This window comes from Amphiura filiformis, chromosome 5, assembly GCF_039555335.1.
Source record: "Amphiura filiformis chromosome 5, Afil_fr2py, whole genome shotgun sequence".
In the NCBI taxonomy this organism is placed as follows: domain Eukaryota; kingdom Metazoa; phylum Echinodermata; class Ophiuroidea; order Amphilepidida; family Amphiuridae; genus Amphiura; species Amphiura filiformis.
Genome location: NC_092632.1, coordinates 78,046,802 through 78,070,479, shown reverse-complemented (window position 1 = coordinate 78,070,479; position 23,678 = coordinate 78,046,802). Strand labels below are relative to the sequence as shown.

At 40.5% G+C, this 23,678-nt stretch overlaps 2 protein-coding genes and 1 pseudogene across 2 annotated transcripts; all 3 read right to left on the bottom strand.

Annotated features, from left to right (window-relative positions):
- Window positions 1–1,642: 1,642 nt before the first annotated feature.
- On the bottom strand, window positions 1,643–3,640 carry LOC140153766 (uncharacterized; annotated as a pseudogene).
- A 3,366-nt stretch (window positions 3,641–7,006) lies between these two features.
- On the bottom strand, window positions 7,007–9,693 carry LOC140152408 (uncharacterized; the record flags this gene model as incomplete). The annotated part of the gene is made up of 3 exons (XM_072174714.1): window positions 7,007–7,592; window positions 9,114–9,211; window positions 9,554–9,693. Coding segments are annotated over 3 exons (753 nt in total), but the record flags the coding sequence as incomplete, so codon positions are not given.
- A 406-nt stretch (window positions 9,694–10,099) lies between these two features.
- Window positions 10,100–12,117, bottom strand: LOC140152407 (uncharacterized). Its single transcript, XM_072174712.1, is given in 5 exon segments — window positions 10,100–10,218; window positions 10,221–10,743; window positions 10,746–10,940; window positions 10,943–11,034; window positions 11,996–12,117. Coding segments are annotated over 5 exon segments (1,041 nt in total). The 5' UTR covers window positions 12,108–12,117.
- Window positions 12,118–23,678: the final 11,561 nt, after the last annotated feature.

The following is a 23,678-nucleotide window of genomic DNA, read 5'->3' as shown; positions in this document are numbered from 1 at the left end:
AGGGCAACATTTTTAAATTGTTGTCCAAAAATAAACAAATTATTATATTTTGGAGAGGAAATAAATAAGGCTATAATAGATTCATACTATTTTGTTAATATTTTCATTTCAGTTTAATTTAGATGGAAGAACTGATTATTGTGATATGTATACTTTCTTTGGGATATCATTTAATGATTAATGTCTTAGAAAGTCGCCACAAGTTCCATCCCCATTTAATCAGAGTCTGATGAGTTTATGGCAAAATAATTTATATAATAATTTTCTATACACTTTCCTTGGAAGGTTGATACCAAATTTGATAGCAAAAGTTTAGTCATTGTGAGCATAGGAACCGTTGTTTGGAAATTCGTGCAATTTGAACCTGAAACTTCTCTAGGAGGAAGCAGTGTTACATTTTAAAGAATGCTCCTTAAATCGAAGATATGTTTTATGAAATTTGCTAAGTAAGGGAAAAATGGAGTAAATTTGGTTTAAAAAGTTATTAACTCAACATCTGATGGTTTGTGACTATTTCTAGTTGCATAAATAGAATGCTTGACCCCTTAAACATAGGGTTAGACACCACAATCAAAAAGACCTCAAAATGACAAAGTTATGGCTATAAATGTGGAAAACGGGCCATCTTGGATTTTTGCCCTGCACACTTTTTTCTTGGACCCCACGCCAAAAATTTTGTCATTTCATGCTGAGATAGGTCAAATAGAACACAAAAAAACTCAGCACTAAGAAAAATAACCAAAAAAGTGTTTTTGATGTTATTTATGCCCTCTACTATTTAAAGATTAATGTCTTAGAAAGTCGCCACAAGTTCCATCCCCATTTAACCAGAGTCTGATGAGTTTATGGCAAAATAATTTATATTATAATTTTCTATACACTTTCCTTGGAAGGTTGATACCAAATTTGATAGCAAAAGTTTAATCATTGTGAGCATTGGAACCGTTGTTTGGAAATTTGTGCAATTTTAAAAATGACATAGGGAGTTGTATCACACGATTATAAACAGTGTTCGAATTTAGGAAAAATAAATGGTTGTCCCACGGACAACCAGATTACAATTTCTGGTTGTCCGTCTAAGTTTTTGGTTGTCCGTAGGCCTACAAATGTGAATTTTGGCTAGATTTATGGTTGTCCGGCGGACAACCGAATCAGTATTTTTGGTTGTCCGGCGACTTTTTTAGTTGTCCCGGGCAACCGGACAACCAAAATTTCGAACGCTGATTATAAACCACCTCTCCTCAACATCTACATGCATCTGAGATGCATAATTTCATTGTCATTAAAGGTTTACCCCGCTCTTTTAATTGTGCGCAGGCAAGTGTACAATGATTCCTGTACGGGTTGCTTCGGCCACATAATGAGCTGATACCATGCATTCATTTTAAAAATTGATGAGGTCATGAATACCAATGAGGTCATTAATAGTCATGTGACCTCATTAGTATTCATGTCATTACTATTCATCACTTAATAAACATTACTGTAACCTCATTAATATACACAAGTACATTAATATTCAACAGATATGTAGAAATTACATGATTATTAATGAGGTCATGAATACCAATGAAGTCATTAATAGTCATGTGACCTCATTAGTACTCATGACCTCATTAATATTGATGGTGCTTTATTAATATTCATGCAATTAATAATCTTGAATGCATTAATAATCATGACTTAATAAACATTCCTGTTATTAATGCAAGGACATTAATTATTATTCATGAGTTACATGTAAAACAATACTATAAAACTGTAAAATGACGGCATTCAGTTGGTATCAAGCATCAAAATGATTTGCTTGAGTTACTCTCTATTTTTTGGAAGCATTTTTCCTCCTCAGCAGCTCCTCATCAACTTCACGCTTGAAGTGCTCATAATTGTCATACACCTCTTCAAATCCTGCCATAAGCGACCATCTTATAATAGGACAGAATGTAAATATCTTCTGTGTGCTGCCTTCTGTCTTCTCTTTGGATGGTGTGTAGCACTTACGGTGTCCGCCACAGTGTGGATGCTGACATGCAGCACACAGTTTCTTTTAAAGCCTTTGGAAGCATAGGTTTGGGTTTTGGTGGTGGTGATGGTGGTGCTTGCAGTGTAAATGGCAAACCTGTAGTTGATGATGGTTGGAGATTGACTGAATGTGCCCTTGGCTGTTACGGCACAACCAACAGAATCGGTGCAGTGGACGCCTGAGAAAAGCTTGGTTTGGGAGCAAGTGACTGTAGCTTAGGGGTCTTCGTGGAGGTTGATGCTTCTGACAGAGCAGGCTGACTAGTGGACATGCTACTATGAGGTATATCGTCATCAAACTGCGGACGCCTCTTCTCACCTCGTCTCTTTCCAAACTCAGGTGGTGCACTGGAATACTGTACTTCCGCGTGAGATGGTGGGGGAAGAGATGAAGGAGAGTGTCAGCTTCTGGCATGGGTACATCTGAAACCACTCTTTGATGAGTTGGCACTTTGGGAAGAGACGTAGCCAGGTAGTTTGCCCTTTTCTCCTGTTTATTAAGAAGCTGGTGATGGATTTGGCGTTGATGTTGGGTAATGGAAGTGCCTGCTCAGCTAGGATAGGGTCATCATTAACTCTGTCTACAATCCTCTTGTATTGTCCCTTGATGATGTTGGCGATTTTGGTTGGTGAAGAAACCAAAGGCCTATTCTTCAACATCTTGATCAGAAGATACAGGAGGCACGATTCCTCACTGATTTCCGCTGCTTGGGCATGCCGCATCCAGCCAAACTTGGGTTTTCTGTGCTGCGCTGGTTTTTGGCGAGTCAGCTCCAAGGCATCTACCAAATATGGTGTAACCCCATTTGGATTCATATTTTTTGATTAAATTTCTTGCTGATTTGTCATGGTCATGTAGCTGTCCTGCTGCTGTTACTATCTTCTCTCTCAGATGGGCCGGTATAATATGGGAATCACTATCGTCAGCCAACTCCAGTAGTAAGAGGACTAGACCCTCAACCTCTTCATAACCGGGAAGGTGTAGATGGCTCGAGCTCATCATGACGTCTTCTAGCGCTGGACTGGCTTCCTCTCTTACACTCTCTTCCTCACCTAGAACCCAATGGTCAGCATTAATCTCATCTTCTTCAGACCCAAGATCTTCCATGCCCTCATCATCTGACATGTCCTCCTCCTCCTCTTGCTCTTCTTCCATGTTGTCTTCCTCTTCGGCTTGCATCTGTTGTTCATTCACTGCAGAAAAGAAAATTACAAATGACAAAAATACATGTATGAGACCATAGCAAAGATGTATGGATTTTTCTTATGTTCACCTCCTCCCTATAATCAACCATGTCCTGAACCATAGATACAAGAAATGCACCCATTGGAAACTATTCCTTGTGTCTGCATTTGGCATTTGACAGTTAAATAGGCTTTTACATTTGTCATACTGCTGTCTTGTAACAAAACTCAGTGTTCTTTGTGTTTGAATTTGACATTTTTTCAGTCTGCCAGTCTTGCAACAAACCTTTCTTAATGTAGTACTCCTTGGTAGTGAAATCTGTAGATTGACAGTAGGCGTACTCCACCCCAAGTAACTCGTCCTCTTCTGGATTGTCATACTTCTCTGGGAATGGCATGGGGGCACTGAAGTTGGGCTCAAATAGATGATCATCACCGACTGATGCTTGCTTGTTTAGCTTCTGTATCTGTCGAGGATCAACACAGGTGGTAAGTCTTCCTTGTCCCCCAGCTACCTTCAGTGATTCCATCCTGGTATTCCACTAGATGGCAAACGAGATGAGATATACCTAAAGAAAATGGATAAAAACAAGAGATTCCACCAATCATAACCATGATAATTCAGCATAGAAAGCGAAAAGGCATTAAAGTAAAAATCCTTACCTTTTTTCTTAGACCATGAGTGAAAGAAAGGAAAGAAACATACCTTTTTTCTTAGACACAATCTCATGTACACTTGTACCTCTTCTCTATCAACTCCAGGATATACTAGTGGAACATAGTCATCTTTAAAGAGTTGTTCAATAATTATAATGTTCTGAAACTTTATCTTATATAATGCTAAACAAAGCTTACCTGCCATGGCATGATTCCACACCGCTTTGATGGAACGGCATTTTTCATATGGCTGTGGAGACCTTCCAGTGTATTGCTGCCCCTACGACACCTATAGTGTCAGTTGCACACCGTTGAGAGTCACAGTTTTTGTGGCCACATACAAGGGGATGTTGGGTGGATCCTGAAGAATGAAAATAAATGGTTCATATAGTTTACAGTCTTTGTATCTCTGCGCTATAATACCTGAAAATAACTTAACTTACTTGTGGTTTATCCCGTTATAACAAAGTACAGATTCTATGTATGATATTGGCAGACCTTCATTCACTTGCAGCTTCCAGTTGATTATGGGATGTATGTCTTCAGCATTTCAGCTATTGAAAAATCTCATAATTTCCTTGCAAACTTACCTGCATGCATCCAAGATGTTTGCTAGCAGTGTTCCAGTGGTTGTCAACAGCTTTGTGGGACTTGAAGAGATGAATGCCATCAATGTCTAGACCAGCTGGGCCCTTGAACTGTCGAAGAATGACCTCAACTGTACTTGCACTCTCCTGCAAAATAACATTGATATAGTCCATGCATAATTAATCTCTCTGCAAGTACTATACATAGGCCTATTATTGTTTCCTTAGAGTTAAAACAAAGGCATCAGTTAAACTTCTGTTACAAAGAAAGGTAAACGGCAAACATGGTTCTCAATACAAAATACGTAGACAGGATAAATCTAATGATTGTACATAGTTCCACAATTCTTATTTCAATCATACATGAGACAAGCTTTATTCAATGTTGCAAGTTAGTTCAACACATGGTAGGTAGATCATCCTCAGATATCTGTAAATATAGAGGTTTTTTATGAAAAAATTATACAGGAAATTATGCCTACCTGGACACCCCGTGTTACTCGACGGATGCAGGACTTCAGTTGATGACGCTTGATGAAGGATAGCATCTGCTCATCTGTGTACTTGGAGTACAGTTCCTCGTCACCCTTGCGGATTGCTTTCACTAGCTTCAAGATGTCGTCCTTGTTGTATGCAAGAATAGCCCCAGCAAGAGCACTCATGAAGATTCCATACTTTGCATGACTCTGTTTAATCACAACTGCGTCCCATCTGTGAAGCCAATGTCGTATGTCTAGCCTTACCACCATTCCTTCAACTGCCCAGTCAGCAAAGAGAGACTCCAGCCATGATGATCCACTGGCACTGCAACAAAAAGATAACATAGTATTTTTGTATTTGTAATTACTACATGTGAACGGAACTGGAGAAAAGACATTATAAGATAAGACATGTGAAGCATCCTGTCCTCAGAGTAAAAACTGCCACCTGATATTGGAGAAGACAATAGAGATTAAAATGATATTCACGTTGATTCAATCACAACTATCATTGTACACCCTTGAGTTACTTACAATCCATTTTGATATAAAAGTTGAATTCATCTATCCTTCATAAAGATGTCTTTCAAATGTTTGACTGCATCATTGTCTGCTTTCATATTAACTCTTCTCTGTAATTCTAAACTGCAATGCTTAGATTGTAAAAAAAGCTGCTCATGCTGCATAATTAAAAATTAAAATAAAAAGTGCATGAATGAAGTCAACTCACCGACAACAGTTGTTGTCTGAATACATGATCGTGGGGGCAGGTACATAGAGGTTATCCGTGTTCTATAAGCTGCATGTCCTATCAACGACTGCTATACCTTGTTAAAGGCCCATTCAGTGATTTGCTCATCCAGGCGATCGTAAAAATCATCAAAATTCAGATTTTGGTACCTTTGTAATTGGCATAGATGTGCTAACATAGCCTGCTAGTGGTTCGGTCGAAAGCCGTGTATTTTAGACAAAATAAAGCATTTGCATGATTCTGGACTTTTGATACTGACAGTACAAAAAGTCCGACTCGAGATCGAAAAGAAGCTCACTCTCCATCGCACCAACACGCGTTGCGTATTGTTTCTACTACTTATTACATCAGTAGCTACTATTTTAAACAAAATACACAATTTTAACAGCTTTTAACTGTTTTTCATATTTGAATTGACCGTTAGTTTGCCTCGGTGACCTTTAATTGCTGATTTTGTTTTCTACTACAAAAATTAAGCGTCTGTTTTAAATCAATTTAGACTCTACTTCCCCGTGTTAGAAACACTGGACTAGGAAGTTTTTCCAGTCGATTGGTGGCGCACTGTACGAAAATCTCGATTTTCTCGAGTCGATCTGAGTTGAAGTAGAAAACCTTTCTAAAACTTCTTTTAGACTAATTTGTCGATGTATTCAGGGGAAAAGTGGTTTAATGAAATTCTGTAGACTTATTCTTTATTTCTAAGCAACTCTGACAAATTTCCATTTTTTTTAATGTTCCTGTGAAATCACTGAAAGGGCCTTTAAGGACTTTCAAAAGAAGTACCTGCATGTGCAACCATGACTGTTTCAAAATAGCCCGCCAAGAGTCATGCAGGTAACTCCAAGGTCGTGCATTGAATTGGTTTGAATAAGGAATACTACGGGAACCAGCGCCTTTTGTTAGAAGTCCCACATGAGTACAGTGGATAACCTCTATTGGTGCGCTTAAATCGGCTGATCAACCCACGAGCCAGTTGTTCATAGCAACCTTTCGATTCATCTGCTACCACCACTGTAGTCAGGAACTGACCCCATTCATTAAGGACGCTGGTCACCTACACTCCACCTTGGTCTGATAGGTGGAGTGTAGGTGACGTTAGTGAAGGGAAGTATTCCTCGCTGTGAAGAAGACTTGCAGGGTGAGCTTCAGAAGTGTCTGGTACAGATCGCGCCTCTCAGCGTACCACTCATCATGTCTATTTTGTGTCATGCGTTGAACCTTTGCCATGGATACAGCATTCAGCCTGTCATTCAGAAGGGTGACAACACTCTTATCGATGGCACGCTTCCCACAAATAACTGCTGGAAACATACATGTACTCCTGATTGCTGGGTTCAGATTCATTAGGATGTCAGGGCTGTAGGCATGCCATGAGTATTGAATCGGCTGCTCATCCTTAACTGTCTTGCTGACGACAAAGCCGTAGACAATCATTACATCTCAATCGTTCAGTCAGCAGAGTGTAGTTGTACCTCATACCACACACCTGTCTAGCAACACTTCCATAGCTCAACTTATTCAAGAACGTATCAGGTGGTGCAGGGCACTTGGCATTGGGGCATCGTATCTTCACATCCATAACCCCAACAGGTCTCCAAAACAAGGCAGGTGTGGTAAAGAAGGAGAGCATTGGAGGCAACGTCCCTCCCATTGTGGTGGTAAGTGGGGGAGGGCTGAACTCCATCCTTTTCTTGAATATCTGTCTAGTACCGATGGTTCCTTTGGCTGTTGTGTATGACCTTGCTGATTCCAAGATCCCATACGGTCCATCAGATTTCAACCAGCTGATATTTGGGGCATACATTCCTTGTTCCCATGACATTTGCCACCCCTCTAACACAGTAGAGTCACCTGTCTGTGATGATGATCCTGCCTGTTCTTCCTGAGATGCATTCGATGAAGGCGCATCATCTGATGGAAGCAGATCTCCAATGGTTATCTTGGTAGCTATCTACAGGGACCTCAGACTAAAGGAGACTACCATCTGAAAATTAACCATTCATGAAAATATTAATAAGTACTTAAAGCCATAATGTACGATCTTATAATATGAAATTGGTTAATTTTTTCAAACCTGATTTTTTGCATATTTGTAATGTTTACACATGTCCCAACTTGCACCTAAATGGAATCGGCCAAATTTGTTGTCTTTGTAGGTCAACAGAGCAAAGTTCGACATATTATCATAATTTTTAAATTATGATAATATGTCCTCCCATGTTAAATGGCCAAAATAACCAGTGGGTTTTCTTTCACTTTACCTTGTTATTTCAACTTAAAATGGACAGCAACCCTTCCCGGCAGTTATGTTATTACTAATATTATTTCAACATTTTGAATAAAGAATAACAAAATAAAAATTTGACGGAAATCGTACATTAAGGCTTTAAATAAAAACCCACATGGAGCTGTAAAAAATGAATGATATTCTTATGTCAGTCAGGTATCATGCATGAAACAACTTGCACTGTTGTATTGGATACAAAACATCATGATCCTTCTGTGTCAATTTAATTGTTAAATATTTTAACTCCAACACCATAGACGCTACATAATTATTAAAATACTTCATCTGACATCAGAACTTGGTTGGAATTCATGGTCACATCATTCAATGCTTAGGGATTCAATCATGTTTCACCGTTGTTCATCACCGATTAACAACGATGCGTCAGCGCGTCTGCGTGGTTTACTTCATGAGGGCAGCTTTAGCTGCCCGAGCGTAAACTCACTGCAGACACGCCGGACGTGAGTTAACAACGATGCGTCCGCGTCGTCTGCGTGGTTTACTTCGCGAGCAACTGATTAACAACGATGCGTCCGCGTCGTCTGCGTGGTTTACTTCGCGAGGGCAGCTTTACGCGAAGTAAACCACGCAGACGACGCGGATGCATCGTTGTTAATCGGTGATGAACAACGGTGAAACATGATTGAATCCCTAAGCATTGAATGATGTGCCCGACAGCTTTAGCTGCCCGAGCGAATTAAACCACGCAGACGCGCCGGACGTGAGTTGTTAATCGGTGATGAACAACGGTGAAACATGATTGAATGCCTTTCAACAACGAAAAAGATCGTAAAATTCACATGATTGTTTCATGAGGAATGTCAGTTGATCATTGACAGTCAGCCTTACAAAAGGATCAGTGATTTCTGTTAATATCAGCAATAAAACTGAATAAAACGGCAATCCGATATGCTTCCAAAATACTGAATTCAACTGATACGCACACAGATTCCAGACATGACGAATTTTACGCGTAACGCGGATGTGCACTGGCGTTCACGTATACGCTATACCCTTACTGCAAAAGTGTGTGTTCATCACGGATTAACAATGGTTGGCTCCTGTACAAAAGTATAGGAAGAGTTGTTGAAATTGACTTGAATAACCAGTCAAGAATTATTTTTCTATGTGATATTATAAGTTACCTGCAGCAGCTAAAAGCTCTTCCATCTTTAAAATCATCAGGATCACCAGGAATGATAAGGTTTCTTTGGCGCTCTTTCTCTTCTCTCTGTTCTCTTTCCTGCAATTGAGGGGGAAATATCAAATTTTGTCAACTGTGAAATTAATGAGCAACACACAAACAACATAGCATGCCACAATGTTGCTTTTTGTCCATGCCACTTCTCAGTATAAAAACTTCTTCAGTCATTTTGAAATCTAGGAGAATCACTTTTGTTCTGGTACACTTCTGTATAAGCTTCCCCTGTTGTTAACTTTCATAAAACATGTACAGATATTTGTTGAAAAACTTTTTTTTGCATTTTATTCACTATTTCAGAAACAAATCAATAGCAATTTCATATCAAACTCATAAAATTCATTGATGCATTACCTTCTGATGTTTATCAAGGTGGAATTTCACAGGTTCAATAGGTGCTCCTTCTGCCACTTTAGACGAGGTGATGTCTCGCCTTTTCTCTTGAACTCATCCAACAGCCACACTCTCCAACCAACATCGTTTTCCAAAAGCCACTTGAAAGTGCAGCCTGCGTAATTCCCAAATGTCACGACGATGTTGGATTTTCAAAGCTCCTCGCCAGTGACTTTGGCAGCCTTCTCCGCAGTCTTGGCATCCCACCAGACTTTGACAACATTCTTCTTCTGCTTTGCAACCTCTCCAGATTGTGAAGTGCTTTGTAAAAGGGCTTGACCAGTTTTGTATAGGGGGATCTCTGGATACAGGTGTTGTCGCATATGTCTTTTCAAAGACTGTTTGTGCGCAAATGACTTTTTGCAAAGTGAGCATACCGGAAATGACTCTTTCAAAGTATTCTCATGCATCCTCATGTGATGTGCCATGTTGGAATTGTTGCTGAATACTTTGTTGCACTCGGGACAGGTCTCAGACTCAGATGGCGTGCCATGATTACCTGAAAGTACTCAACACAATTAAAATTCTGGATCATGATCACATCCATATGAGCAAACAAACAATCAAAAACCTCTTCTCACCAAGTCGCTTACCAGACTTGTGGGGAACATCTTTGTATTGTACTTGGGTATATAAGATGGTGATTGAAGGAACTAAGGGAGCTTGGATGCAGCTGGCATTGGTTGTGATGACAATACTTTCTGATGAGTTGCCACTTTTGGTTGCGCAGTTGCAAAAATGTTTGATCTCTTGTCTTGTCTTGAAAAGAACGCTGTGATCGATTTAGCATTAATGTTTGGCAGGGGAATGTCAACACAAGACAAGACAGGATCATCGCAAACTCTGTCAACAATCCGTTTGTAGCTGGCTTTGATCACTGCCGCAACTTTTGTAGGAGATGACAAGCCACCAACATGCGGACGATTCTTTAGCATTTTGATGAGTATGTAGAGAAGCCTTGACTCCTCCGTGATTTCAGCTGCCTGTGCATATCTCATCCAACCAAATTTTGTCTTTTGTACAGCACTGGTTTCCTGACTGTCAGCCCCTAAGCACCTACCAAATAAGGTATAACCCCACTTTGACTCATACCTTTTGACAAACTTTCTGGCAGATTTGTCATGTTCCAAAAGTTGACTAACTTCTGCAGCTATCCATTCTGAGGCTGACAGGGATGAGATGATGCATGGTCACCTGCAGCTGAAAGTTGTAGGAGGAGGAGTGCCAGGTTCTCTACATCATCAAAGCCAGGCAGATGGCTAATTGGTGTCATTAATACATCTTCCAGGGTGGGGCTGATTTCATCTGTTACCAGCTCCTCCTTGGTCACAACAGCATGCTTGGTATTGATTGAGTCCATGGGAATTTTTTTTTGTCCACTTGATTGTCACTCGCGTCTGCATCTGTGCCCTCATCTTCAACGGACTCGGACTCGGACTCCATCTCTTCTTCATTGGATTGCTCTTCTTCAGCTGTATAAAAAAAGAAGAATAAAATACAAACATGTAGACAACCAATAATGGAATACAATGTCTACGCTAATTGACCCATATGTAACACTAAGAAGCCCCTTTAAATTCTGTATGGTTAAAATAACTGAAGAATGTCAGCTCTCATTTGTTTCACCAAAAATAACAAATTACTATCTGCGTGTTTCTACTGGGGAACGGTTGGCGGGTAATGTGGTTTAGTTTAGAGTGTTACCGGTTAATGTGCCCAGTGGAAACAGATCGGTTCGGAGTGATGCAGTGTGGACACCCGGCAACCGTGATCCACCTCATGAGGTAGACGATGTGGTGTGACACCCGTTATTTCTGCCAGTGGAAACACAGCGGTTAACGGTTGCTGGGTGTTGAACATCTTCTATGTTGATTTCATGTATCACATTGTGACTTTAAAAGCAGCTTGGGGTCAGGAAAATACTTTCAGTACTTCCGGTACACACCGCAACCCTTATTTTAAGCGCCTGTAGAAACGTGGTGGGTGTTGCCTGAATCGGATTGTGGGTTACCGGGTAATACCAAGTAAAAATACAGAGTGCTCAGTGTAAACACCCAGTATAACTTGGATACAAATTTTAGAGACTTCATCATTACGTATGGGTCATAAATGTGGACAACCCATTAGGTAAATTGCAAGTCTATTTGTCAAACAACTTATTTTGTTCTTTCTGCCAACAATAGCTTAGACTAGAGTTAGTCCATAATCAGTGCAAAATTACAATGCAAAAGTAAAAAAGCACAGTTGTCAAATGCAAGATTTTTGTAACTATTTTATGAGGTACATTTTAAAACACAAACTGATAAATGGAACTTACAAACTTAAAAAGCTGTGCATTTCAAGGCTAAGAAAACATAGATAGGTACCACCCTATGCGTCTTAGGACATGGGAAAGAACTTTATCTTTTTGGATGCTATGAAAGTGTTTCTCACCTTTTTGAATGTAATATTTCTTGGAAGAGAAATCAGTGAACTGGCAGTAGGCATATTCCACTCCCAAAAGTTCTTCTTCTGCTGGGTCTTCATAGTTGCCTGGGGTGGCCATTGGTGCAGAAAAATTGGGCTCAAACAAATGGTCCTTCCCAAATAAGATCTCTGCATGCTGGTTGAGTCTTTGAATTTGTTGTGGATTGACACATGAAGTCAGTCGTCCTTCCCCTCCAGCCACCTTCAGTTTTTCTATGCGGTTATTCCATTGCACGGCAAAGGGTCTTCATAGTTGCCTGGGGTGGCCATTGGTGCAGAAAAATTGGGCTCAAACAAATGGTCCTTCCCAAACAAGATCTCTGCATGCTGGTTGAGTCTTTGAATTTGTTGTGGATTGACACATGAAGTCAGTCGTCCTTCCCTCCAGCCACCTTCAGTTTTTCCATGCGGTTATTCCATTGCACGGCAAAGGGTCTTCATAGTTGCCTGGGGTGGCCATTGGTGCAGAAAAATTGGGCTCAAACAAATGGTCCTTCCCAAACAAGATCTCTGCATGCTGGTTGAGTCTTTGAATTTGTTGTGGATTGACACATGAAGTCAGTCGTCCTTCCCCTCCAGCCACCTCCAGTTTTTCTATGCGGTTATTCCATTGCACGGCAAAGGGTCTTCATAGTTGCCTGGGGTGGCCATTGGTGCAGAAAAATTGGGCTCAAACAAATGGTCCTTCCCAAACAAGATCTCTGCATGCTGGTTGAGTCTTTGAATTTGTCGTGGATTGACACATGAAGTCAGTCGTCCTTCCCCTCCAGCCACCTTCAGTTTTTCTATGCGGTTATTCCATTGCACAACAAACGGTCTTCATAGTTGCCTGGGGTGGCCATTGGTGCAGAAAAATTGGGCTCAAACAAATGGTCCTTCCCAAACAAGATCTCTGCATGCTGGTTGAGTCTTTGAATTTGTTGTGGATTGACACATGAAGTCAGTCGTCCTTCCCCTCCAGCCACCTTCAGTTTTTCCATGCGGTTATTCCATTGCACGGCAAAGGGTCTTCATAGTTGCCTGGGGTGGCCATTGGTGCAGAAAAATTGGGCTCAAACAAATGGTCCTTCCCAAACAAGATCTCTGCATGCTGGTTGAGTCTTTGAATTTGTCGTGGATTGACACATGAAGTCAGTCATCCTTCCCCTCCAGCCACCTTCAGTTTTTCCATGCGGTTATTCCATTGCACGGCAAAGGGTCTTCATAGTTGCCTGGGGTGGCCATTGGTGCAGAAAAATTGGGCTCAAACAAATGGTCCTTCCCAAACAAGATCTCTGCATGCTGGTTGAGTCTTTGAATTTGTTGTGGATTGACACATGAAGTCAGTCGTCCTTCCCCTCCAGCCACCTTCAGTTTTTCCATGCGGTTATTCCATTGCACGGCAAAGGGTCTTCATAGTTGCCTGGGGTGGCCATTGGTGCAGAAAAATTGGGCTCAAACAAATGGTCCTTCCCAAACAAGATCTCTGCATGCTGGTTGAGTCTTTGAATTTGTTGTGGATTGACACATGAAGTCGGCGGTCTTCCCTCCAGCCACCTTCAGTTTTTTCTATGCGGTTATTCCATTGCACGGCAAAGGGTCTTCATAGTTGCCTGGGGTGGCCATTGGTGCAGAAAAATTGGGCTCAAACAAATGGTCCTTCCCAAACAAGATCTCTGCATGCTGGTTGAGTCTTTGAATTTGTCGTGGATTGACACATGAAGTCAGTCGTCCTTCCCTCCAACCACCTTCAGTTTTTCTATGCGGTTATTCCATTGCACGGCAAAGGGTCTTCATAGTTGCCTGGGGTGGCCATTGGTGCAGAAAAATTGGGCTCAAACAAATGGTCCTTCCCAAACAAGATCTCTGCATGCTGGTTGAGTCTTTGAATTTGTTGTGGATTGACACATGAAGTCAGTCGTCCTTCCCCTCCAGCCACCTTCAGTTTTTCCATGCGGTTATTCCATTGCACGGCAAAGGGTCTTCATAGTTGCCTGGGGTGGCCATTGGTGCAGAAAAATTGGGCTCAAACAAATGGTCCTTCCCAAACAAGATCTCTGCATGCTGGTTGAGTCTTTGAATTTGTTGTGGATTGACGCATGAAGTCAGTCGTCCTTCCCCTCCAGCCACCTTCAGTTTTTCTATGCGGTTATTCCATTGCACGGCAAAGGGTCTTCATAGTTGCCTGGGGTGGCCATTGGTGCAGAAAAATTGGGCTCAAACAAATGGTCCTTCCCAAACAAGATCTCTGCATGCTGGTTGAGTCTTTGAATTTGTCGTGGATTGACACATGAAGTCAGTCGTCCTTCCCCTCCAACCACCTTCAGTTTTTCTATGCGGTTATTCCATTGCACGGCAAAGGGTCTTCATAGTTGCCTGGGGTGGCCATTGGTGCAGAAAAATTGGGCTCAAACAAATGGTCCTTCCCAAACAAGATCTCTGCATGCTGGTTGAGTCTTTGAATTTGTTGTGGATTGACACATGAAGTCAGTCGTCCTTCCCCTCCAACCACCTTCAGTTTTTCTATGCGGTTATTCCATTGCACGGCAAAGGGTCTTCATAGTTGCCTGGGGTGGCCATTGGTGCAGAAAAATTGGGCTCAAACAAATGGTCCTTCCCAAACAAGATCTCTGCATGCTGGTTGAGTCTTTGAATTTGTCGTGGATTGACACATGAAGTCAGTCGTCCTTCCCCTCCAGCCACCTTCAGTTTTTCCATGTGGTTATTCCATTGCACGGCAAAGGGTCTTCATAGTTGCCTGGGGTGGCCATTGGTGCAGAAAAATTGGGCTCAAACAAATGGTCCTTCCCAAACAAGATCTCTGCATGCTGGTTGAGTCTTTGAATTTGTTGTGGATTGACACATGAAGCCACCCCCCCTTCCCCCCCTGCCACCCTCCGTGTTTCTCATGCCGTTATTCCATTGCCACGGGAAAGGGTCTTCATAGTTGCCTGGGGTGGCCATTGGTGCAGAAAAATTGGGCTCAAACAAATGGTCCTTCCCAAACAAGATCTCTGCATGCTGGTTGAGTCTTTGAATTTGTCGTGGATTGACACATGAAGTCAGTCGTCCTCCCCCTCCAGCCACCTTCAGTTTTTCTATGCGGTTATTCCATTGCACGGCAAAGGGTCTTCATAGTTGCCTGGGGTGGCCATTGGTGCAGAAAAATTGGGCTCAAACAAATGGTCCTTCCCAAACAAGATCTCTGCATGCTGGTTGAGTCTTTGAATTTGTCGTGGATTGACACATGAAGTCAGTCGTCCTTCCCCTCCAGCCACCTTCAGTTTTTCTATGCGGTTATTCCATTGCACGGCAAAGGGTCTTCATAGTTGCCTGGGGTGGCCATTGGTGCAGAAAAATTGGGCTCAAACAAATGGTCCTTCCCAAACAAGATCTCTGCATGCTGGTTGAGTCTTTGAATTTGTTGTGGATTGACACATGAAGTCAGTCGTCCTTCCCCTCCAGCCACCTTCAGTTTTTCCATGCGGTTATTCCATTGCACGGCAAAGGGTCTTCATAGTTGCCTGGGGTGGCCATTGGTGCAGAAAAATTGGGCTCAAACAAATGGTCCTTCCCAAACAAGATCTCTGCATGCTGGTTGAGTCTTTGAATTTGTCGTGGATTGACACATGAAGTCAGTCGTCCTTCCCTCCAGCCACCTTCAGTTTTTCTATGCGGTTATTCCATTGCACGGCAAAGGGTCTTCATAGTTGCCTGGGGTGGCCATTGGTGCAGAAAAATTGGGCTCAAACAAATGGTCCTTCCCAAACAAGATCTCTGCATGCTGGTTGAGTCTTTGAATTTGTTGTGGATTGACACATGAAGTCAGTCGTCCTTCCCTCCAGCCACCTTCAGTTTTTCCATGCGGTTATTCCATTGCACGGCAAAGGGTCTTCATAGTTGCCTGGGGTGGCCATTGGTGCAGAAAAATTGGGCTCCAACAAATGGTCCTTCCCAAACAAGATCTCTGCATGCTGGTTGAGTCTTTGAATTTGTCGTGGATTGACACATGAAGTCAGTCGTCCTTCCCCTCCAGCCACCTTCAGTTTTTCTATGCGGTTATTCCATTGCACGGCAAAGGGTCTTCATAGTTGCCTGGGGTGGCCATTGGTGCAGAAAAATTGGGCTCAAACAAATGGTCCTTCCCAAACAAGATCTCTGCATGCTGGTTGAGTCTTTGAATTTGTCGTGGATTGACACATGAAGTCAGTCGTCCTTCCCTCCAGCCACCTTCAGTTTTTCTATGCGGGTTATTCCATTGCACGGCAAAGGGTCTTCATAGTTGCCTGGGGTGGCCATTGGTGCAGAAAAATTGGGCTCAAACAAATGGTCCTTCCCAAACAAGATCTCTGCATGCTGGTTGAGTCTTTGAATTTGTCGTGGATTGACACATGAAGTCAGTCGTCCTTCCCCTCCCGCCACCTTCAGTTTTTCCATGCGGTTATTCCATTGCACGGCAAAGGGTCTTCATAGTTGCCTGGGGTGGCCATTGGTGCAGAAAAATTGGGCTCAAACAAATGGTCCTTCCCAAACAAGATCTCTGCATGCTGGTTGAGTCTTTGAATTTGTCGTGGATTGACACATGAAGTCAGTCGTCCTTCCCCTCCAGCCACCTTCAGTTTTTCTATGCGGTTATTCCTTTGCACGGCCAAGGGTCTTCATAGTTGCCTGGGGTGGCCATTGGTGCAGAAAAATTGGGCTCAAACAAATGGTCTTTCCCAAACAAGATCTCTGCATGCTGGTTGAGTCTTTGAATTTGTCGTGGATTGACACATGAAGTCAGTCGTCCTTCCCCTCCAGCCACCTTCAGTTTTTCCATGCGGTTATTCCATTGCACGGCAAAGGGTCTTCATAGTTGCCTGGGGTGGCCATTGGTGCAGAAAAATTGGGCTCAAACAAATGGTCCTTCCCAAACAAGATCTCTGCATGCTGGTTGAGTCTTTGAATTTGTCGTGGATTGACACATGAAGTCAGTCGTCCTTCCCCTCCAGCCACCTTCAGTTTTTCTATGCGGTTATTCCATTGCACGGCAAAGGGTCTTCATAGTTGCCTGGGGTGGCCATTGGTGCAGAAAAATTGGGCTCAAACAAATGGTCCTTCCCAAACAAGATCTCTGCATGCTGGTTGAGTCTTTGAATTTGTTGTGGATTGACACATGAAGTCAGTCGTCCTTCCCTCCAGCCACCTTCAGTTTTTCCATGCGGTTATTCCATTGCACGGCAAAGGGTCTTCATAGTTGCCTGGGGTGGCCATTGGTGCAGAAAAATTGGGCTCAAACAAATGGTCCTTCCCAAACAAGATCTCTGCATGCTGGTTGAGTCTTTGAATTTGTTGTGGATTGACACATGAAGTCAGTCGTCCTTCCCCTCCAGCCACCTTCAGTTTTTCTATGCGGTTATTCCATTGCACGGCAAAGGGTCTTCATAGTTGCCTGGGGTGGCCATTGGTGCAGAAAAATTGGGCTCAATTAAACAAATGGTCCTTCCGAAACAAGATTTCTGCATGCTGGTTGAGTCTTTGAATTTGTTGTGGATTGACACATGAAGTCAGTCGTCCTTCCCCTCCAGCCACCTTCAGTTTTTCCATGCGGCTAATCCATTGCACGGCAAAGGGTCTTCATAGTTGCCTGGGGTGGCCATTGGTGCAGAAAAATTGGGCTCAAACAAATGGTCCTTCCCAAACAAGATCTCTGCATGCTGGTTGAGTCGTTGAATTTGTTGTGGATCGACACATGAAGTCAGTCGTCCTTCCCCTCCAGCCACCTTCAGTTTTTCCATGCGGTTATTCCATTGCATGGCAAAGGGTCTTCATAGTTGCCTGGGGTGGCCATTGGTGCAGAAAAATTGGGCTCAAACAAATGGTCCTTCCCAAACAAGATCTCTGCATGCTGGTTGAGTCTTTGAATTTGTTGTGGATTGACACATGAAGTCAGTCGTCCTTCCCCTCCAGCCACCTTCAGTTTTTCCATGCGGTTATTCCATTGCACGGCAAAGGAGATGAGATAGACCTGGAAGATAAGAGGGACAGAAAATGAATCATCACATTAGAATACATGTTTTTCAAATGAAATGTTATAATACCTATCATAATGCACTTTATAATGAATGTATGCTAATTTGATGGACACAGTAAGTGAGTGAAAGAGCGAAGGAGTCAATACAATATCACTGTACGCATTACTATATATATCACTAAGTCAATACAATATCACTGTACGCATTACTATATATATCACTCAACATCTGTCTTCCATCAGGGTTTAGACAACTTTATTCAGATGTCAACAATATTATCCAAATAGACTAGTGCTCATGATTTCTGACCATGGAGAGGAACCAGCGACCATGTGCTTAAAGATGAAGCCCCGCTTTTGGTCTAAGTTCCTTAGGGAATAAGTCAAGGTTAAAATGTATCCATGTAAATTCTATTCTGTCTGTCATGAAGGTAACAGGTGTAAATCAGTTCTTCTGACTTAATAATAATTTTGTAGGACAGGTCTGAGACAACTTAAACAGGAAGCCAGAAAATGCACAAAATAATAACATCAGTTTACCTGGACACCACGCGTCACTTTCGGTGCACACAAGCTGATGCCTGATGTGGTTTGACCAAAGACAGCATTTCTTTATGACTGTACTGTGAGAAGTCCTTGTTCCCTTTGCGGATGGCTTGGATGAGTTGGTCTATGTCATGTTTGTTGTAAGCCAGTACTGCACCAGCCAGAGCACTGATGAACACTTCATACTTGCATGTGACTGCCCTATCACAACAGCATCCCACCGGTGGAGCCAAGAGTGGAGCCAGTGCCAAATCTGATGACCATACCATCATCAATCCAGTCTTGAAAGAGTGATTCAAACCATGAGGTACAACCATCCCTAAAACAAACAAAATGGAACAGAATTTGATAACCATTTCCACTTTTCCCCCACATAAATCTATAGTGAAAATAAGCACACTTCATAGATTTGTTTGCCAAAGTGATTATTTGAGCAACAAAATTGCTTGAAAAAGAACAAACCCTTAATGCTAATGCATTATAAGGTTAATGAAGAGGTTGATGAATTTAAGTGTTTGTACAGTTAAAACACAAAAAGATGAGTTAAATTTGAAAGGACTTTAGCGGACAAACCTATGTTCGCCGGTCAGTATGTTGTTTCCCCATAAAGAGAAATGATTCTGATAAATTCCTGGTAATAAAAGATGTACACTAAGATCCTGGTGAAAAGTTGATATGGCGACAAATTACTAATAGGTACAAATAAGCACAAAATACTTGACATACCTACAACAGTTGTTGTCAGCGTAGAGCACCTTTAGCGCTGCAGCATTGACATGTTTAAAGCGTGCCACGAGTCCCTGAGCAAGCTTCCTGTAGCAATTCTGCGATTCGGAGGCGACCACAACAGTTGTCAGAAACTGCCCCCACTCATTCAGCACACTGGTAACATAATGCATGGTGCCTTTTCCATCTCCCTGAATTTTCTTAAGAACCTGTATGTAGGGAACATGCAAATACACACAAAATTACAGCTGCAATGTTTACATGCGACTGCTAACTGCGTTTTGACCTCGTGTGTTCATCTGCACATCATCGTACACATCGCTCAAATTTTTGCATTTTTTTTTCAAAATGGTAGAGGTCACATTCAAAAGTTCTAGTAAAACACAATTTTCAACAATATTGTACCCATTTTGCACAATTTTTATACAAAGTTGTGGCTATAGGCATGATAAACTTTTGCCAGAAACTGCTTCACAGGCGGATTTAGCCGGGGATTTAGTGCTATGAACCCACATTAAGTACAACTTATGTGGGGAGACAGTCACTACAAACAAGGTCAACAGGAAAATAAAAAGTTCATTTTTTTAAGTGATTCACTTTTTCCACTTCAAGTAAAACCCCCCATTGAATATGTTGAACTGAGCTTTAATATTTTTGTCCATATTTGGCATTGTCCATATTTGGCATTTTTCATTATGGTGTATTATCATGTTTACTTTAGTGTTGTTGTTCTGTCAATGTTCTGGCTCTTTTTTTTTTAGATTCTTTTTATATTTTACTGTGCCATAGTACTGTTTTAAAAAGAAACTGAATTAGCAATGATAATAATACAAACAGAAAAAGAAAATATCTACCTGTTTTGTTCCATCCATTAACAGTATCTCTCCAGTCACACTCATGATGGATGATCGGTAGACATGGTAGACATGGTGACAGGCATCTTCCATATATAAAATGTGGATAAACAGCTGTCAAATGTGCACGGATAATTTTGCCATATTGTATATTTTACCTTCTAAATCACCAAAAAAAGTCTATCTGCTGCAGTTGGACGCCCCTTCTCATTTTCTAACTTGACCAAACGTCACAAGTCACCAGATTATATATTTACAAAATAATCTTCAAAAATCCGCTCTATTTTTCTAAATCGGCAAGTTCATTTTTGGTCCATCATAGCGTCTAAATGAAGCATCACTGAGGTAAGTTTTTAAGTCAAACGTTTAGATATTGCTAATATTAATGACTTGGATTTTAATTAGGTAACAGCAATATTAATGAGATCATGAATACTAATGAGGTCACATGACTATTAATGGCCTCATTGGTATTCATGACCTCATTAATATTCATGTAATTTCTACATATCTGTTGAATATTAATGTACTTGTGTATATTAATGAGGTTACAGTAATGTTTATTAAGTGATGAATATTAATGACTTGTAACTTATTATTGCTATCTACTGAAGACAGCAATTATGAAACTTATTATTGCTATCCACTGAAGACAGCAATTATGTAATTTATTATTGCTATCTACTGAAGACGGCAATTGTGTAATTTATTGTTGCTCTCTACGAAAGACAGTAATTATGTAACTTATTATTGCAATCTACTAATGACAGTAATTATGTAATTTAGTATTGCTATCCACTGAATACAGCTATTATGTAATTCATTATTGCTATCTATTGAAGACAGCAATTATGAAACTTATTATTGCTATCTACTGAAGATAGCAATTATGCAATTTATACATTGCTGTCTACTGAAGACAGTAATTATGTAATTTAGTATTGCTATCCACTGAAGACAGCAATTATGTAATTTATTATTGCTATCTATTGAAGGCAGCAATTATGTAACTTATTATTGGTATCTACTGAAGACAGCAATTATGTAACTTGTTAGTGCTATCTACGGAAGACAGTAATTATGTAATTTATTCTTTCTATCTACAGAAGACAGCAATTATGTAATTTTCTATTACTATCACATGACTATTAATGACCTCATTGGTATTCATGACCTCATTAATATTCATGCAATTTCTACATATCTGTTGAACATTAATGTACTTGTGTATATTAATGAGGTTACAGGAATGTTTATTAAGTGATGAATATTAATGACTTGGATTTTAATTAGGTAACAGCAATATTAATGAAATCATGAATACTAATGAGGTCACATGACTATTAATATCCTCATTGGTATTCATGACCTCATTAATATTCATGTAATTCTGCATATCTGTTGAAACAGGAATGTTTATTAAGAGATGAATATTAATGACACACAGTGTTGACACCCTATATTATAAATATAAACTTAATACTCCGTTGGTGAGCTGACGGGTGATTGGTATTTCACCGAGCATAGAAAAGGAGTTCTATCTGATTGGCTAGCAATCGATCGCTAGATCGCTCAGTGGTGAACTACAAACTCAAAATAGAGAGATGTATTCAATTCGATTGAAATCAATATTCTATTGATAAAGAAAGTGGCATAGTGTGTATTGTATAGACTTGTGATTTAATATTATATACACATGTTCCTTTATATAATTGGAATTCTCAAACAGTTGAATATATCACAATTTTGATGAACGATTTCAAAATTGTTACGGATAAAATGCAGTAAAATATATCCACAGCAAACAGCAGTCCCTGCTAATTAGTGTATTGCATTTCCAGTTAGTGTATTGGAAATAAAACCTGGGTTTTACCTGACAACAAATCGAATTTTCTTGTAATAGCAATATCATATGGGATACTGATCATGCAAAATCGTAAAAACATAGAATAGAAACTCTGTGGCAGGCTCTGTGGAATCTCATATCGTGTCAAATGGTATGCTTAGCCTGAGTCGCTCGGCCTATCTCGAACAAAATCGCCATGCGTAGCTGTTGAAAAAATGAGAGGATTGGCCGTACTATCACTGCAATTTTTGACACAAAGATATAGGGATGATGATGCTGTGTGACATGACTATAAAGAGGCAACAGAAATATTAATATATTATTGGAAGTAAAATCAATGTTAATGAGGTCATTAATACTAATGAACAATGTAATAATGTAAATTATGTATTTTAAATATGTAATTATGTAAATAAAAAGATGTAAATACGTTTACTTTAGTGTTGAATTGTCTTCTTAATTTGTGTTTTTCAAAACTTTATATAGGTAACAATCGTCCAATATGGGTATGTTATTTGCAAATCACAAGCCAATTCAGCATCGAAGTGGTTACGTATTTCTCTTGGTTACCGGATCACGCTATTTTGATATCCTTCGAGTACCATATACTTTGTGTGGTGATTGTTTCGATCGTAGTTCATTACTCTGGCGCGTGATCCCGTTGGCATAGTAACATTACGTAACTTCGATACTGAATAAAGGATTTTTATACTGTGAAAGTGCTATGTACAAGGGGGTATCAAAAAGTTTTAGAAATCGCCCAGAAGTGAAAGAGCTATATCAATGAAATTTTGTCAGTGCAATCACTGGTCCTTAGGTACATGGTCCAAAAACGGTCTCATAGGTATGTTTACTTTTTTTACAGGTGGCACTAGATGCCAATAACCTGCTGCCCCAGTTACTGCGCATAAACTGCAAGATTGAGAAAATTGAGGCAAGCAGCATTATTAAGATCCTGCTTTTGAAGGGTTGCAGTGCCTAGAAAATTGATGATAAAAGGAAAGATATCTTCGGTGGTGATTGTGATATGTCACTGTCGCTTTTTGGAAAAGGAATTTTTATTTCATCACAGATTTTCAGGGCACTGTAACCCTTAAAATGGAACTTAATCATGCTGCATGCCTAAATTTTCTCCATTTTGCTGGTTATGCGGTTACATAGGCAGGTAGTGACATCTAGCTCCTGTAAAAAAAAGTAAACATACTCATGAGACCATTTTTGGACCATAGTGTACATAAGGACCAGTGATTGCACTGACAAAATTTCATTGATATAGCTTTTTCACTTCTGGGCGATTTCTAAAACTTTTTGATACCCCCTCGTAATAAGCTCATTTTTATCGAAAATAGCGAACTTTCTTAAAAGTGAAACTTCGTTATGGGGTAAAGAGCCCAATTTTTTTATGGTTGGTTGATCATCCCCATTCATGGTTATTATCATCCAACCCCTGACTTTAATCAGGAAATCTCTTCTTGAGAGTTATTGAGTTTTAAAGTTAAATACAACTTTTACTAATGAAAAAAATTGCAAAAAAGAGGGATTTTGCATTGCATATTACACAATATTCTAGGTGGGTGAGAAAACTGGCAATGCTATTTTTGTAACATCTAATACATCTAATAGTGGTAGCTAGAAAATATTATCTTTTTCTTAATTTGTGTTTTTCAAAACTTTATATAGGTAACA